The sequence below is a fragment of the Dromiciops gliroides genome, chromosome 5, assembly GCF_019393635.1.
Source record: "Dromiciops gliroides isolate mDroGli1 chromosome 5, mDroGli1.pri, whole genome shotgun sequence".
NCBI classification, from domain to species: Eukaryota; Metazoa; Chordata; class Mammalia; order Microbiotheria; family Microbiotheriidae; genus Dromiciops; species Dromiciops gliroides.
The window spans coordinates 84505000-84521043 of NC_057865.1; the positions used below are offsets into that span (position 1 = coordinate 84505000).

A 16044-nucleotide genomic window follows, 5' to 3' on the forward strand; every position below is an offset into this window, starting at 1 on the left:
AGTTTCATGTGCAGTCAATTAAGAAAAAAAAAAGAAAGTTTACACTGACTTCTTCTCCTTCCTGAAAGTGACCTACCCCCTCAGTACATTGTATTTGCATTTGTTGCATTTCCTTATAGGAAAATTATTTCAGCACATGCCTTTTCTCTCTCCAGTTAGACTCTAGAGATCAAAGTCAGTGTCACATCTATCTCTGTAATCCCCAGAACCTAGCACAGGACCTTGAATCTAGCAATAAGCCATTAGTAAATGTCTGTTGAATTGGTATATCATGTGTAGGATCAACTTTGGTCTATTACATATGGCATTATATATTATTTAGCTTTTCTCAGAGCACACAGATACCTTTCCTCAATTATTAGTCAGTATAAGTGAAATTATGTCCCTTAACCTGATTCAGTCTATAACTGATTAGTGCATTCTTAAGTTCCAAATCTGAGGAACAGTGTGGCATTAAATAGTACTTAATGTTGTCATGCTCAGTGTTGGCTTTTATCATTCTCTTTAAAAATTACCTCTTTTTTGTGAGGCAAATGGAGTTAAGTGACTTGCCCAGGGTCACACAGCTAGTAAGTATCAAGTGTCTGAGGCTGGATTTGAACTCAGGTCCTCCCGACTCCAGGGCCGGTGCTCCATCCTCTGTACCATCTAGCTGCCCCTAAAAATTACCTCCTAAATTAATATCGCCTCTCCTCCTTCTCTTAGAATTCCCAAATACCTCTGAGACCCAACTCAAGTGCAACCCTGGGTATGAAGACTTCCCTGATGCCCATGGGTGCCCTGGCCAATCACCCCCTTTCTGTTTTATATATATATCCATATATGTACACATCTCCTTTGATAAAATTGTGAATTCCATAAGGGCAGGGACAATTTTCGTTTTGACTTTATATCCCCAATACCTATGGCAGTGCTGGCATGCAGTAGGTGCTTAATAATTTCTTATTTTTTGATTAATTGGCAGATCACCACAGTTGCGATCCTGACAACTGGTAACAACATAACCCTTTTTCATTTTTTGACAATTAAGATAAGAAGTAAATAATGGCTTCTCTGGAGTATCTTGCATCTAGGATCTGGAGCAGAACACCTATTTTCAAATTCTGCCTTTGTTGCTTTGTACTATGTGTGACCTTAAACAAGTTAGTTCACCTCCTTGGGTCTCAGTGTCCTCCTCTGTGCAGTAAGAGCATTGGACTTTGAGACCCCTTCCATGTCTAAATCTGTGATCTTCAAGCACTATGAACCTTTGCCCACTTACTTAACATTTTGTAAACTTTCTTTTTTTTTAATTGACTGCACATGAAACTGCTTGATTCATAGTAGCCTTATTGATTTAATAAGGAGGCTATAGAAAATCCACCCAAGAGAGAGAAGATGGAAAATGTCAAACCCAGTTCAGGTTGCTGAAGGAAAAGACTCTGGGAAGAAGCCAACACGAAAGGAGCTGACAGTCTATTCCATGTATGTCCCTACCCTAGAGACTTCAAAGAACTTCCCCATAGGTGAAATTGATGACTTCCTCTTTCTTGGTTGAGCTGGGTCACCTTACTCTCAATGGAGTAGTTCCCGCATTCTGTATTACCTGGCATATACTCTCTTATGTATATTTGCTCTGATTTCCACTTTGCTATGGACTTGAATCAGTGGGTTTCTTTGCTATTTAACTATGTTATGTGTATTCACTGGAGATTAGTATTTGGTGGGAAGGGTGTCAAGCCTTGTATATAAAGCTGGTGTTGTCCTCTCTCCATTAAAGAAACAGCAATTAGAAATTAGGGGGAAAAAAGAAAGAAATGAATAAATGAATGAATGAATGAATGAGTGAGTGAGTGAGTGAATAGATAAATGAATAAGCAAATGAATGAATAAAAAATGTTTAAAAAGAAAAAGAACCAGAAGTTAGCTAAAATCATATCCCCTAGACTAATAATACACAAGGGAACAGATAGATATAATTCTAGCCCAGGACCCTATCTCTATGATGAAAGCAGAGAGGTCAAGCTTGTGACCCAAAACTCTTGCTTTCCTCCTGGCAGGAGTTAACATTTCTCTCGGAGAAGGGTAGAGGGAGCAGATGCTAGAGATTCTGCCTTCCTTTGAGCCACACAATGACACCCTCGTGCTGCATGTGGGAGACAGTTCTCACCAATTCTACCTTGCTCCTCATGCAGGCATGGAATGTTAATCTCCACCAAGGAGGATAGAGTCCCATACCAATGGGCTTTACAATAGAATAAAATATTGTTAAGTATGAATAATCAGACAGCTAGGTGGTGTAGTGGATAGGGGTCTGGAGTCAGGAAGAGTTGAATTTAAATTTGGGCTCAGACACAGTAGCTGTGTGACCATGGGCAAGTCATTTTACCCTGTTTGCCTCAGTTTCCTCAGCTGTAAAATAAGCTGGAGGAGGAAATGGCAAACTACTCTAGTATCTTAGCCAAGAAAACCCCAAATTGGGTCACATTGAGTCAGATGCAACTGAAAACAACTGAACAAGAACAACAGTTATGAACAAATTAATTTAGAGTAATATATTGAGGTAATTGAGAGTTAATATAATGTAGTGTCAGAAAGAACTGATTCACATTCATCCCTTCTAGTGCTGTGACCATAGGCAAGTCACTTAACCTCTCTGAGTCTCAAACAATTCTCTAAGACTAATTATTTACTAAGTTATAAATGGGATATGACCTGAGTTGGTGGAGGAAACTCATACACCTATGAAATCACAGATCCTATTGTAATATTTATCTCTTCCTTAATCCTGAAATAAACACTTCACACAGTCACTGGTAGTTGTGAAAATTCTATTTTATTTTTTTATTTTATTTTTTTTTGTTTTTTGTTTTTGCGGGGCAATTGGGGTTAAGTGACTTGCCCAGGGTCACACAGCTAGTAAATGTCAAGTGTCTGAGGTCAGATTTGAACTCAGGTCCTCCTGAATCCAGGGCTAGCGCTCTGTCCACTGCACCACCTAGCTGCCCCTAGTTGTGAAAATTCTAACAAAGCATGTGTCCTGTTTCATTGGAAAATTAAAGTAAAAGTGCTCCCAAATGACTAGTGAGTAAGCTGAAGCTTCTTCAGTGGATTGCTAGCATTGGCTTGAATTTTTGAGGAAAAACATAAGCCTCCTTGTATCTAATCAAGATTTAAATTTTTCTAATGATTAGTAATAAGCTTCTACTATGTACCCCAAGACTGTGTGGCCCTCTGTATTGCTGAATCCCAACTAGAAATGACTAGACCCAATGGAGAAGTGGTTCTTGCTTTGAGAGTCAGTAGTATAGCCAGAAGACATGTGGGATACAATCACGAGAACATGGGATTCCCCAATCTTATAGGAATACTTTGTTGGCAATCTGAGCCTACATTTGTTCATAGGTTCTATGTGAGGTAGCACACACTTGACTTCTGTAGCATGGTACAACTATCTTCCTGCAACAATTAGCTGGTGGACCCAAGTATGCTGGGCACAGAGTTTACTTTCTCTCCTAATTCCCTTCCCCTCCTTTTTAAAGAATGCTTAAACAAAACAAAACAAAATCAGTACTTTATAGCTATATTCTCTTTGGACATAGGATGAAACTATGCTTCCTACTTCTTCAAGGTCCGAGTCAAGTTCTGCCATTTCTGTGCTAGCTTGTCTAACTTTTACAGCCACTAGAAATCACTTCCTCCTCCAAACTCAAATAGCCTTTCTTATCCAGTTTATAGAGACACAGTGTGATAGAGTGGCAAGCACTCTGGATGTAGAGGCACAAGAGATGGGTTGAAGCTCAGTCTCTTCCACTTAACTCTCTATGTGGCACAGGAAAAAAATCACTTCCCAAAATTCAGTTTCCTCACCCATAAGATGAGAATAATAACATTTGCAGAGAATTATTTGGGGGGAGGCTTTCTGTAATAGTAAAGAATTAAGGGGGAAGAGGAGCAAACCAAATGTTGCCTCCAGAAAGAAGACAGGACAGAGGGCAAAACATCATGCTTGAGTTTCTCTTGTTTCAGGAAATATTTCTTTTTCTTTTTCGGGGCATGAGGGTTAAGTGACTTGCCTAGGGTCACACAGCTAGTAAGTGTCAAGTGTCTGAGGCCAGATTTGAACTCAGGTCCTCCTGACTCCAGAGCTGGTGCTTTATCCTCTGCACCACCTAGCTGCACCCAAGGAAGTATTTCTAATAAAAATGGATAATGTTGCTTCCCCCCAAGATGAAATCAAATATAAATTCATTCAAAACATTAATCTGATATGAAATGGGAACCAGTATGTGTACACCTCGCTTCCAAGACTGGATTCCCTAGAAAATCTTTTTTTTCTTGATTCTGTGTATTGAAGGTCTGTAATGGCTTGGATTTCCTGCTGAAACTTTCTCTTCCTCTCTTCCTCTCTTCCTTCTCCACCTCAGCCAGACTATCTATGTAATCTTGGGCTAGGTGCCTTAGCTTGCTCATCTTTAAAATGAGAGATTTGGATGGCTTCTGAGGTCTCTTCCAGTTCTAGAGCTAGGAGCCTACAATCTTGTGATATATGTCCTGGATATTCCTCTGCAGGGAGAGCAAGATCTCCAATATCTAAGGATCTCGGAGGATTCCATAACTCTGGATATTCTAGCATTGACCTAGCTAGTCTACACAGGGTTCCTCTGATTTGATGCAAATTGGTCTTCACCACAATTCTAGAATGTAAAAACTGTCATACTGAATCAGGCCGGTCATCCCTCCCTCCCTCCCTCCCTCCATCCATCCACCCATCCCTCCATGCATCCATCCATCCCTCCATCCATCTATCCATTCCTCCATCCATCCCTCCCTCCCTCTCTCCCTCCCTCCATCCCTCCCTCCCTCCCTCCCTCCATCCATCCCTCCCAATGTTCCATCTTTGACAGTGATGCCAGGAATGTTTCATTGGGGACCATTATGATCAGTTCAAAACATGAGGAATAGGGGCAGCTAGGTGGCGCAGTGGATAGAGCACCGGCCCCGGAGTCAGGAGTACCTGAGTTCAAATCTGGCCTCAGACACTTAACACTTACTAGCTGTGTGACCCTGGGCAAGTCACTTAACCCCAAATGCCTCACTAAAAAAAAAAAAAAAAAAACATGAGGAATATGCATACGTTTGATTCACTCCCACCTATATTCTGAAGCTGCCTTAATAATCACTTTGTGATTATCATACATTATTTAAATGCTTCAAATCAAATCAAATAACTATTGAGTGTAGTCACCTTATACAATCTCCTGGGAGTACCAACTTCCCAAAGTGTACTAACCAATTCATTAGATAGTACTTCTCATAGGATCAAAAATTATAGCTCATGGGAAACTCAGAAGTCATCCATCCAATTCAACCCCCTCATTTTGCAGATGATAAAACTGAGGATCAGAACAGTAAGTGATTTATTCACCCAGGTTCACACTGATGATGTCATAGGTGAGATTTGAACCCAAGTCACCTGAATGTAGATCAGGTACTCATTCCCCTATACTGTTTGCTTCCTTTTCACATAATGTTCTTGGCCCTATGTCCTTCAACCTTCAATTCCGTTCAATGTTCATTTATTGAGAATGTATTCTGAGGGTGGTGCAGTGGATAAAGCACTGGACCTGGATTCAGGAGGAATTCAAATCCGGCCTCAGACACTGGACACTTAACTAGCTGTGTGACCCTGGGCAAGTCACTTAACCCTCATTGCCCTGCAAAAAAAAATGTATTCTGAGGCAGCTTCCTTAGGTTGCTAACAGTCTCATTAGAGAGACAAAGCACATGCACAGGAAAGAAACATTAAAACCAATTAAATACCAATGAGCTGCCCCCACTCCACTAATACTGGCATTTGTGACTTTGGGGAGCATGAATCCATTCTCTTCATGATTTCTCAGGCTTTGATCCTAACAGCAATAGTATTAATGAATACTAACTCAAGTTATTACCAAATATCCATTAGTAATAAGCATTTATTACTAAATAAAAATAATGTTTTTCCCCTTTACTAATGTCTGTGCTAGGAATCTGGTATTGTGTCTATGCAAGATACTTTGTCACTTTCTGGGAATGTATAAGGGTAGGGACTAGGGATTGGGCCTTTAATTACATACAGTCTATAGTATTGTGAACTCCCAAGTGAGGCAACTCCTGCCAGCACGGGTCAGCACCTTCTCTGGAACTTAGAGTATTAGAGAAAAGTTGTCTTGAGCATTGGGGAGGGGAGCTTTTCCCCCACAGAATTCTAAGTCTGTGGTCTATATGTGATCTTCCATCATACTGATAATCGTCTATTCTCTCACCTGGGGCACACCTTTACCCTCACCTCTCTTAAAGGTGCTGACCCATCTTGGGGATGGGTCACCCCTTTCTTAAAACAGTTTTGCTACTATCTGGTCTGTTCTGACCACTCCTATCCAATAACTCATCTCTTGGAAGTCTGTGCTCTACTGCCTCTGCCCCACCCCAAACTTTTTGTGTAGAGAGTGGAAAATATTCTAGTTCTACCTCACCATTAATTCAGTCGGCAAACCCCAAAAGGATGTGTAATATCTGGCAGTTTATAACTTTAATTTTTTTTACCTCTACTTTTTAAAAATTTCTACAGGTTTTTTTTTCCTAGATGTCCAGACTATTCAAGGAAAAAATGCTAATTACCACTAACACAAAACCGTATTTGCTTGTATGCTCATATACTCAGATTATTTAATAGAATTATCATATTATAGTTATGAGGCATGTCAAAAGGAAGGTGTTTAGCTGTTGATAAGAAAAATATCATAGAATGTATGGAGAGAGGCACTTGAAAAAAATTTTAAACTATGCTAATTTTCTAAAGTGCTCAAAAAGGTGAGTGTGTAATAAATTTAGCTTTCCAAATCTCCTGAATTCACTTTACTTTATCTACCAAGGGCTTTAAAAGAAGGAACCCATTGAAATTTAATAGTCTCAGTACTTTTTGAGAAATATGTATATGTGTATGTGTATGTGTGTGTACACATATATGTGTATACACACATATATGCTTCCTAAATAGATAGATTATAGATAGATAGATAGACAGACAGAAAAACAGACATTATAGTTATCACTGTTATCATTTTACTTGTATTAAACTCACCTCCTTGACCCATGTGATACATGGACCACATGAAAGACGCCCTCTTTGGTCTTGAGGAACCTCCATCCTTTGTCTGGGGTGCAAAATGCCTTAATCCAAAAGCCATGAAAGAGAAAGGGCCATGAAAATGTAGATGGAGGAAATTAAATCATTTTAATATAATAAATGACATTTCATAAAAATGCTAATCAACAAATACGGAGCAGATCAAATTGACAGGAGCAGAGAAGGATAAGCAACAAGCCTGCTGGTGCTATACCTGCTGAGAGAATGAAAATTTTATCTGAATTTTAATATAATAAATTATATCTTTATATTATTTAATTCTTAGTGAAGAAAATAATATCAAGATCCGCCCTCCCTAGGTGCCGCTGCCCTTACTCCAAGCCAACACTTGCTTATTAGATTCTGGTTTGTCTTCCTTGCAACATATTTGGAAATTCAAGTATACTTGCAAGATAATTTCACTTCACATAGCTACAATAAATTTGGAAATTTAAATGACTACTGCTTATAGGAATTAAGATAATATCCAATCCCCCTTTCACAGACTCTATTTGATATTAGATTAAACCTGCTATGGTTCATCATTTTAGAACTGCTCATTTCATATTGAATGAAATGTTTTCATTCATGATGGATTTGCTAAAGGAAGTATTTTTTCCAAAGAAGAGTTCTGACTCCCCCACCCCAAAAAAAGGATGTTTTGCTATGAAAAGCTCTAGCTTTACTTACAAGATGGCATGTTAACAGAAACTAAGAATAATAACTAGCAAAATACAGTGAAACTGAAAATAGGAACTAGTGACTTCCTTTAAGGCTAAAGAAGTTAGTAATTTCATAAAAATTGTTAAGTTGCACAAAAACATCTTTTCCCCATATTGGGACAACTGTGATGTAAAACTGAGTAGTCAATACATAATCAATAACTGTCTCTTATCACATATATTCTTGCCAAACAATAACTGATAATAATTCATATTTGCATCGCCCTCTAAAGTTTGCAGAAAGTGATTTGGGTTTCTAAGGATAAAACATTGCAGGTGTTTGGGATTTGCCTCCTCTTCCTTTGTCTACCCTTATCCCACCACCCACCCCAGTCCTTAAGCCATTCAGACCCTATAAAGGACTGGCGTGACTGTTTATTTCCCTCGGATGAAATGGAGTCAACAACTGTAATTCTTCAAGTTACATGGAGGACCACCAGGCCTTTCCATCTGCCCTCCCATTGCATCCTAAGGTGCTCTGGAGCTTGTCATCCATTCTGCCCCTGGCCTCTTAAAACTTCTGGGCCTTTCTCTCTACCCCAAAGATGAACTATTTTTATGTGTTGTGTCCCCAAACTCCTTGAGATCAGGAACTATCTTGCTTTTTCTATTTCTGTCCTCAGTTTTAAGCACACTGTTTGGCACATCATTAATGCTTATTAGTTTTTTCTATTTGTTTCAAAACAGATAAGCTTCTGGAAAGCAAACAATCTGCTTATTTGAAGTGAGATGATAGAATTCAGGGATTGAAAAGAAAGAGAGGTTTTTTTCACACCATTCAGTTTCTTTTAGCTTGTTCATTTGAAAACAACTGGTATATTCCTATTATGTACTTGACTGTTATAATTCTAATATTCGGGTGAGTGAGATGGAAGGTCTGAGGTGGAAAATCTAAGGAAATGATTCCATATTTTCTGTTGCCTCTTAATTTATATGTGCTAAAATTAATTAATTCATTCAACAAACATTTATAAATCCTATTATGTGCAGAGGATTGTTGTATTCTGGAGAAGATATAATATTAGATAGGGCTGCCTTCACAGAGTTTCTAGTCCAGTAGGTAACCACAACATAAAACCAAATAACTGTAATATCACATGGGTATAATACACATTACATAAGCCTATCAGAGAGTTGTAAATCAAAAAGGTATGTGGCATCCAGCTGCAATCAGGAAGGCTTTATGGATAAAAGGGCATTTGAGTTGGCTTTAAAGGATGTATAGGGAGGGCAGCTAGGTGGCATAGTGGATAAAGCACTGGCCCTGAATTCAGGAGGACCTGAGATCAAATCTGGCCTCAGACACTTGCTAGCTGTGTGACCCTGAGCAAGTCACTTAACTCTCATTGCCCTGCAAAAAAAAAAAAAAAAAAAAAAAAAGGATGTATAGGAATACAAGTGAAAGAGAAGAAAATTGTTCCAAACACAAAAGCTTGAAGAAGATCAGAAAAGCAAACCGAGGCCGAAGGATACAAGGCCTGTTTGGGAGACAGAAAGAAGGGTCTGGTATGGACTTCTGGAGCATGGAAGGTTGTGAGAAAGAAGTGATCAGGATGGGAAGGTAGAGCAGAACTAGCTTGCAGAAGGCCTAGAATTCCAGGCAAATAAGCTTGTATTTAACTTAGGAGTCAGTTATGCTGTGGAGTACCTGCACCTGTAGCCCAGGATTGTTGTGAGAATCCAGTGAGATAATATTTGTAAAGCACTTAGCTCAGTGCCTGGACCATAGTTGGTACTTTGAATTCTTCATTCCCTTCCATTCTGCACCTACAGTGTGCCAAGGGTGATGGAAAATTTTTTTTCCAAGTTATAAATCAAGCCTTGTCCCAAGAGAGCTTCCAATCACAGATAATTTAAAAACTCATTTGAGTTTCACTGTTTTTTCTTCCAAAGCTTTCATAAGCCCTATCATGGTGCCACAAAACTGCCTCTATGGTCAGTCAGCCAGGAAGGGTGTTAATCAGTAGCAAATGGTCCAAATATCAGGAGAGAGGAAGAAATTCAGAGAACTTGGATAACCCAAAGAAATATCAATCATTCAACCAACAAGCCTTTGTTAAGTGTTTCGTGTGTTCCAGACACTGTGCTAAGCACTGATGATTTAGAGAAAAGACCAAAATAGTCTTGTCCTCAAGGAATTTCCATTCTAATGGGAGAGACCATATTTATATCAATAGTTCCATATGATACATACAGAGGAGGGGAAGGTACTCTTAGGGAAGAAAACATGAGCAGTTGGGGGTACTGAAAAAAGATTTCTTAGAAAAAGTAGGTTTTAAACTTAGTTTTAAAGGAAACTAGGGATGCTGGGAGGTAGAGGTGAGGAACCAGGGTGTCCTCTGCATGGGACATAGCCTATATGAGGTCATAGAGATGGGAGATAAAGGGTCTCAGTTAGAGAACATGGAAGAAGCAATGGTAGGGAGTAATATCTAAAAAGACTTGAAAGATAGCAGTTTGTGAAAAGCTCTAAATGCCAAATAGAACAGTTTATTTTTGATCCTAGAGAAAGAGTTCTTAGCCTAGGGTCTATGAATTTAAAAAACAAAAATAATTTGGGAGGGGGGGGCAGCTAGGTGGCAAAGTAGATAAAGCACCAGCCTTGAATTCAGGAGGACTTGAGTTGAAATCTGGCCTCAGACACTTGACACTAGCTGTGTGACCCTGGGCAAGTCACTTAACCCTCATTGCCCCGCAAAAACAAAACAAAAACCCCCAAATAATTGGGTAACTATATTTCAATATCTTGGTTTCCTTTGTAATGCTATGCATTTGATTCATTTAAAAATGTTATCTGAGGGAGAGGTCCATAGGCTTCACTACACTGTCAAAAGAGTAGGTGGCTCAATGGATAGAGTGCTGGGCGTGGAGTCAAGAAGACCTACCTGAATTCAAATCTGGCCTCAGAGACGAACTAACTAGGCAAGTCACTTAACCTCTGTTCACCTTAATCACTGGAGCAGGAAATGGCAAACCACTCAAATGTCTTTGCCAAGAAAACTCCATGAACAGTATTAGCATGCTATGGTCCATGGGGTCATGAAGAGTCAGACACAACTGAACAACAACAAACACTGTTGGAGGAGCCCAAGTTACAAAAAGTTCTGTCCTAGAGGTATTAAGGTGTTAATGAAGTTTCATGAATAGAGGAGGTGATGTGGTTAAGCTCTTCACTTGAGAAAAATCACTTTAATAACTATGGGTAGTATGAATTAGCATAGGGAGAGATTTGAGGCCAGAAAAACAGTTAACAAGGCTCTTGCAATAGTCCAAAGCTGAGAGGGAGTGGACATGTGAATGGAGAGAAGGCGGGGCATATTGGAGATATGTTGTGGGGAAGGAAATGACAAGATCTGACAAGTGGTTGAATACTTGAGGTAAATGAGAGTGAGGAGTTGAGGATGATCTAAGGTTGTGACCTTGGATGACTGGGAGGGTTGTGACAGAATAGACAAGTTCTTATGAGGAAAGGATTTGGGTCTTTTTTTGAGAGGAAACGAGGAATGAATTCTCTTCTGTGTATGTTGAGTCTGAGGTGCTTGCTGAATATCTGGGAGGTGTTTCCCTATACAATTTCTAGGCATTGGATTAATTTTTTTTTCAAAACCATTACTAAAAGAGAGTCTAGTTTCTAGACAGATTGGAATAAGTCCTTTTGGGGAGGGGGGAAGCATGCATTATCTTTTTATTGTGTGAATGGATTGCAAAATATGCAAGCAAAAAAAAAGTCTGAGTAATGGGGCGTTTGTCCCAAGAAGAATGACATTTCCTTTGGGGCTAGTGATGCAGGCATGTTTTGTACTTTGAAATGCTTTCCCTTAAAAGAATGGTTGTTTCCCTACTGAACAGATCGATGAGAGAAAAGTGGATTGTGCTTGTAGGCACAGTCGCCTTTGTTGATGGCAAAATGTTCGGAGGGCTTTTGTTTCCTTTCCCCTACATCTGATTATTTACTTCTGATAGTCAAGAAACCAGAAAAAAATTAAGATAGGAACAGCTGAGGGTCAAAATATTTGGTTTCTTGGTGGTTTTTTTTTAATGCTTCAAACTGTTAAACATTTTGCACAAATCAGAGCAGCCAAGTATCTTCAATGTCTCACGCCCAATAGATTTAGAAAAATGTGCCAATTAAAAGAAAAACGACTTCTGTGCAAACAGAAAATGGGAAAGAGGGGAAACCCCATGAGGAAAATGGTCAAAGCTACCTAGAATATTAATTAAGATATATGATGACTGTTGTTTTCATCTGAGCAGTCATTGGGCAGTAAACAGATTCCCAAACACCTGCCTAATCCCAGTACTCTCCTATGAGGCATAAATGGCTGGGTACATTTTTCCATTGTCTGTGTAAATTCCTTAATACACATCTGAGGAAGGGTCTTAGGGCTATCAGGATAATTAGTAGAAGCTGATGTGGTGAATTAAGAAACAGGATGCGCGTTTCTTTTTTATGATTATTATTGACAAATAACTGCTTCCTTTGGAAAAGTGAACAAACCCAGAGTCTGGCAATTTGTGAAGCTTGTAGACAGAGCCGTGTGGTGAGATCTTTCCCTTTGTGATGATTGACTTAAAGGCTTGAAACCTCCTCCAAAACACACAGTAGCCTCTGTTCTCTATGAAATGTTGTGAAGTAAATAGCTGATATGGTGGATTGGCCAGATAAGGGATTTTTACAGTAAACAAAATGCATCCTTATGATTTTATTTTTTGAAGAAAGCATTTCCAGGGAATCACTTTACAGGGTAGTATCTATTAGGCAACTTGTAGTTCTCTTAAAAAGAAGAAAAGGAGATGGAAGGATTCCTGCAAAGCCTTTATCTGTAAAGATGCTATATAGTGACTTTTCTTGCCCCTTTGGGGTTTATTAGTAGAAATGCTGCTTAGTTGAAATGTTGCTTATCGTCTCTGCTCCTAGGTCCTTTTATGTGAGATAATTGTTTCAAGCTATTATTTACCCTTTCTTTCATTTTGATTTAGACTTTTATATACATACATTCATACATACGCACATACACATGCAAATAGTTATAGTTGACAATAAAGGAAAAGTTGCTGTTTTATTTTTTTAAAGGAGGGCCTTTGTATGTGAATTTAGAGGCAAGGGAGGAATAGTAATAATAATGATAAATAATGGTAGCAAATATATACACACATACATACACATACATATTGCTTTAAGGTTTACTGAATACCTTACAAATATCACGTAATTTTATCCTCACAACAATCGTGGGAGATACCACCAGTATTCACATTTTCCAAATGAAGAAACTGAATCAAAGGTTAAGAAACTTGCCCAAGATCCTGCAGTTGGTAACTATCTGAGGTAGAATTTGAACTCAGGTCTTCCTGACTCTAGGACCAGTGTTCTATCTACTGCAGCATCTTTGTTCCTGTCTAATATTGTTTTATATTAACATTATCAAGGGCAGCTAGGTGGTACAGTGGAGTGTGTCTGGAGTCAGGAAAACCTAAATCCAACTTCAGACACTTACTAGCAGTGTGATCCTGGGCAAATCACTTAAGCCCATTTGCCTCAGTTTCCTCATCTGTAGAATAAAAGGCAAACTACTCCAGTATCTTTGCCAAGAAAATCTCAAATGGGGTCATGAAGAGTTGGACATGACTGAAACAACTGTACAACATTATGCATCATCAGAGACCAATGATCAGGATTTTTAGCCTACCAAATACTCTTTAGAGTCAAATTTTCACAACCCAGCATTCAGAGTTTTTCATGCTCTGGCGTCAACAGTAGGTTTTCATCTTGTCCAGTCTGTTTTTAATCTGTGGTTGTGCCCCTACACTATTCGTAGAACACTCTGATCTTATTTCTGATGGGTCAATAGAGCAGGATGAGCAATGAATTTAGAACTAAAGGTCCCGTGTTCAAATCCCACATGTTCTACTTCTTCCTGTGTGACCTTGGGCAAGTGACCTGGCTCATCCAACTCCACTTTTGTCACCTATAAAATGAGGGGGTGAACCAGATGACCTGAAAGGTCCTTTCCAATTCTAAATCTATGCCCCTCTGATCTTCTGATCCTTCTTACCAGCTATCCAAATCTTATCCAGCTTTCAAGACCCAGCTCAAATCCTGCTTTGGGGAATTCAGTGAGACCTTCCCTGACCACTTAAGCCCACATTAATCTCCCCTTTCTCTGAACCATTGTAACCCTTATTATCTATGCCGCTCATTTAGCACTTAATCATATACTGCCTTACATAATTAACTTCTTCATGTGTGTATGTCTGGTCTATAGAGTGAAATCCTTAAGGAAAAAAGACCTAACCCTGTATTGCTTTTTGTAATTCTCTCCCTCTCCTTCTCCCCTACCAGCTGACACTCTTATCCCTCTTGTAGGTCCTTGTCTGACGCTTCTTGAATGAAAGAAGTGTGGAAAATTTAGCTGAGTTTGATATACTTGGTTTAGCATCTGTGAGTTTCATAGTGGACCTTGGGTGAGGCAATATATGTCATTCAGACAGCTATGTGACTTATGGGCTTTGCCTCCAGTATGTCAATACCGCTTACCCCTCCTATACCTGCAGAGTCAGGCCAAGCTTAATAGAGAAGACCCTTCTTGATTCCTGTATCTTTTCCTTTTAGTCCTACATGGAAGATCATTTAAAGAATAAGAACCGACTGGAGAAAGAATGGGAAGCACTCTGTGCCTACCAAGCTGAGCCAAACACATCTCTGGTAGCCCAGAAAGAAGAGAATGTGCAGAAGAATCGTTCTCCTACTGTGCTAACATGTATGTATAATTTTGCATGAATTATTGATGTTTTGTTTTTATGTAACTTTTATGGGGTAAGGACAGTGAGGAGGCCAGGTGATGTAGTAGGCAGCTAGATGCTGCAGTGCAAGGAATGCTGAATCTGGAGTCGCAAAAATGTGAGTTTGAATCCTGCCTCGGACACTTAGCTGTGTGTCACTGGGCAAGTCACTTAACCTCTCTTTGCTTCATTTTCCTCATCTGTAAAAACAGAGATAATGATAGCACCTTCCTCCCAGGGTTGTTGTGAGGAGCAGAAGAGATAACATGTGTAAACCACTTTGCAGACCTGAAAGTGCTGTGTAAATTTTTATGATTATCAGTACACTGAAATTATAAATGCTCTGATTTCTTTTCAGTTTTCTGTGTTGGATGTAAACAAAGATAGACCACAATATTAGGGGGGAAAGATAGACAGATGGACAGAATTGTCTGATCACAATCTTAGCAGCCTAAAGCAAAGCAGTATTCACAAATTCATCAAAGGTAGTAGAACGCTTGTTTTGTCAACTTCAGTTTTATTTGTGAAAAGTGTGGTTCTGCTGGCCAGCATCTGAATGCAGCTTGTGAATCAATACTCATTGCAGTTTCATGTGAAGAAGCAATAATAATGGTCATTCGGCAGCAGTAGCTCTGCCTCAGCTTTTGTAGGGCCAATCCCAAGCCCATCCAATATAAAAACACCAGCAGTTTGTAATTAGGGGGCCATTCACCAGATATTGAAGTCCAGTGAAGGAGTCCCCGTAGGCTTTCTTGGAAACAGTACTTGGTGTTTTCTAGGACTTTCGCTGCCGGCTGTCCTTAACCGTTAAGCTTGCAATGAACCATAAGCCTGAAGGTGATCAGCATTTATGCCTCCCAAAAAGCTACCTCATTTTGTTTGAAAGGGTAGTGACTTGGGGGAATGAAAGACTCTGTGAATGCAAATCCCAAATGGCACACTTGAGTATGATACGATTTTTTTCTTACAGGATCAGTCCATTGCCCATAGCATACCCTAGCTGTTGGGTTTGGGTGAGTTTGGGTGTTTTCCCCCATAAGAAACTAGAGGGCTTTGTAAAGTAATTCTGAAAATAAAAAACTAGCAATGATAGCTAAAAAAAAAACCTAAAAAAACTAGCACTTTATGTCTCTGAGCCCATTTTCTCTTCTGTGAGATGGGAATAATAGTTGTCATATTTCCAGACTTACAAGTAAGCCCTTAAATTAGGCATTTTATATAAAGCTATTAGGTGCTGTCGACATTGGCTCCCAAAATGCCCCAGACTGGCTTTGTAAATTTTCCACAATTGTGATCTTACTTGTGAGGAGAGAGAGCATAATGCAGTGTCCAAAACACTGGTTTGGGATTCAGAGGACTTGGATTCAAGTCCAACCTGCATCACTTACC

The 16044-nt window shown here is 39.4% G+C and overlaps 1 protein-coding gene across 1 annotated transcript in view; it reads left to right on the forward strand.

Annotated features, from left to right (window-relative positions):
- Positions 1 to 16044, forward strand: part of PTPRN2 (protein tyrosine phosphatase receptor type N2) — a 1559908-nt gene that overhangs the window by 1447293 nt on the left and 96571 nt on the right. The window contains exon 15 of the mRNA XM_043965830.1: positions 14486 to 14633. Coding sequence (XP_043821765.1) covers positions 14486 to 14633 — 148 coding nt within the window. The remainder of the gene's footprint in view (positions 1 to 14485; positions 14634 to 16044) is intronic.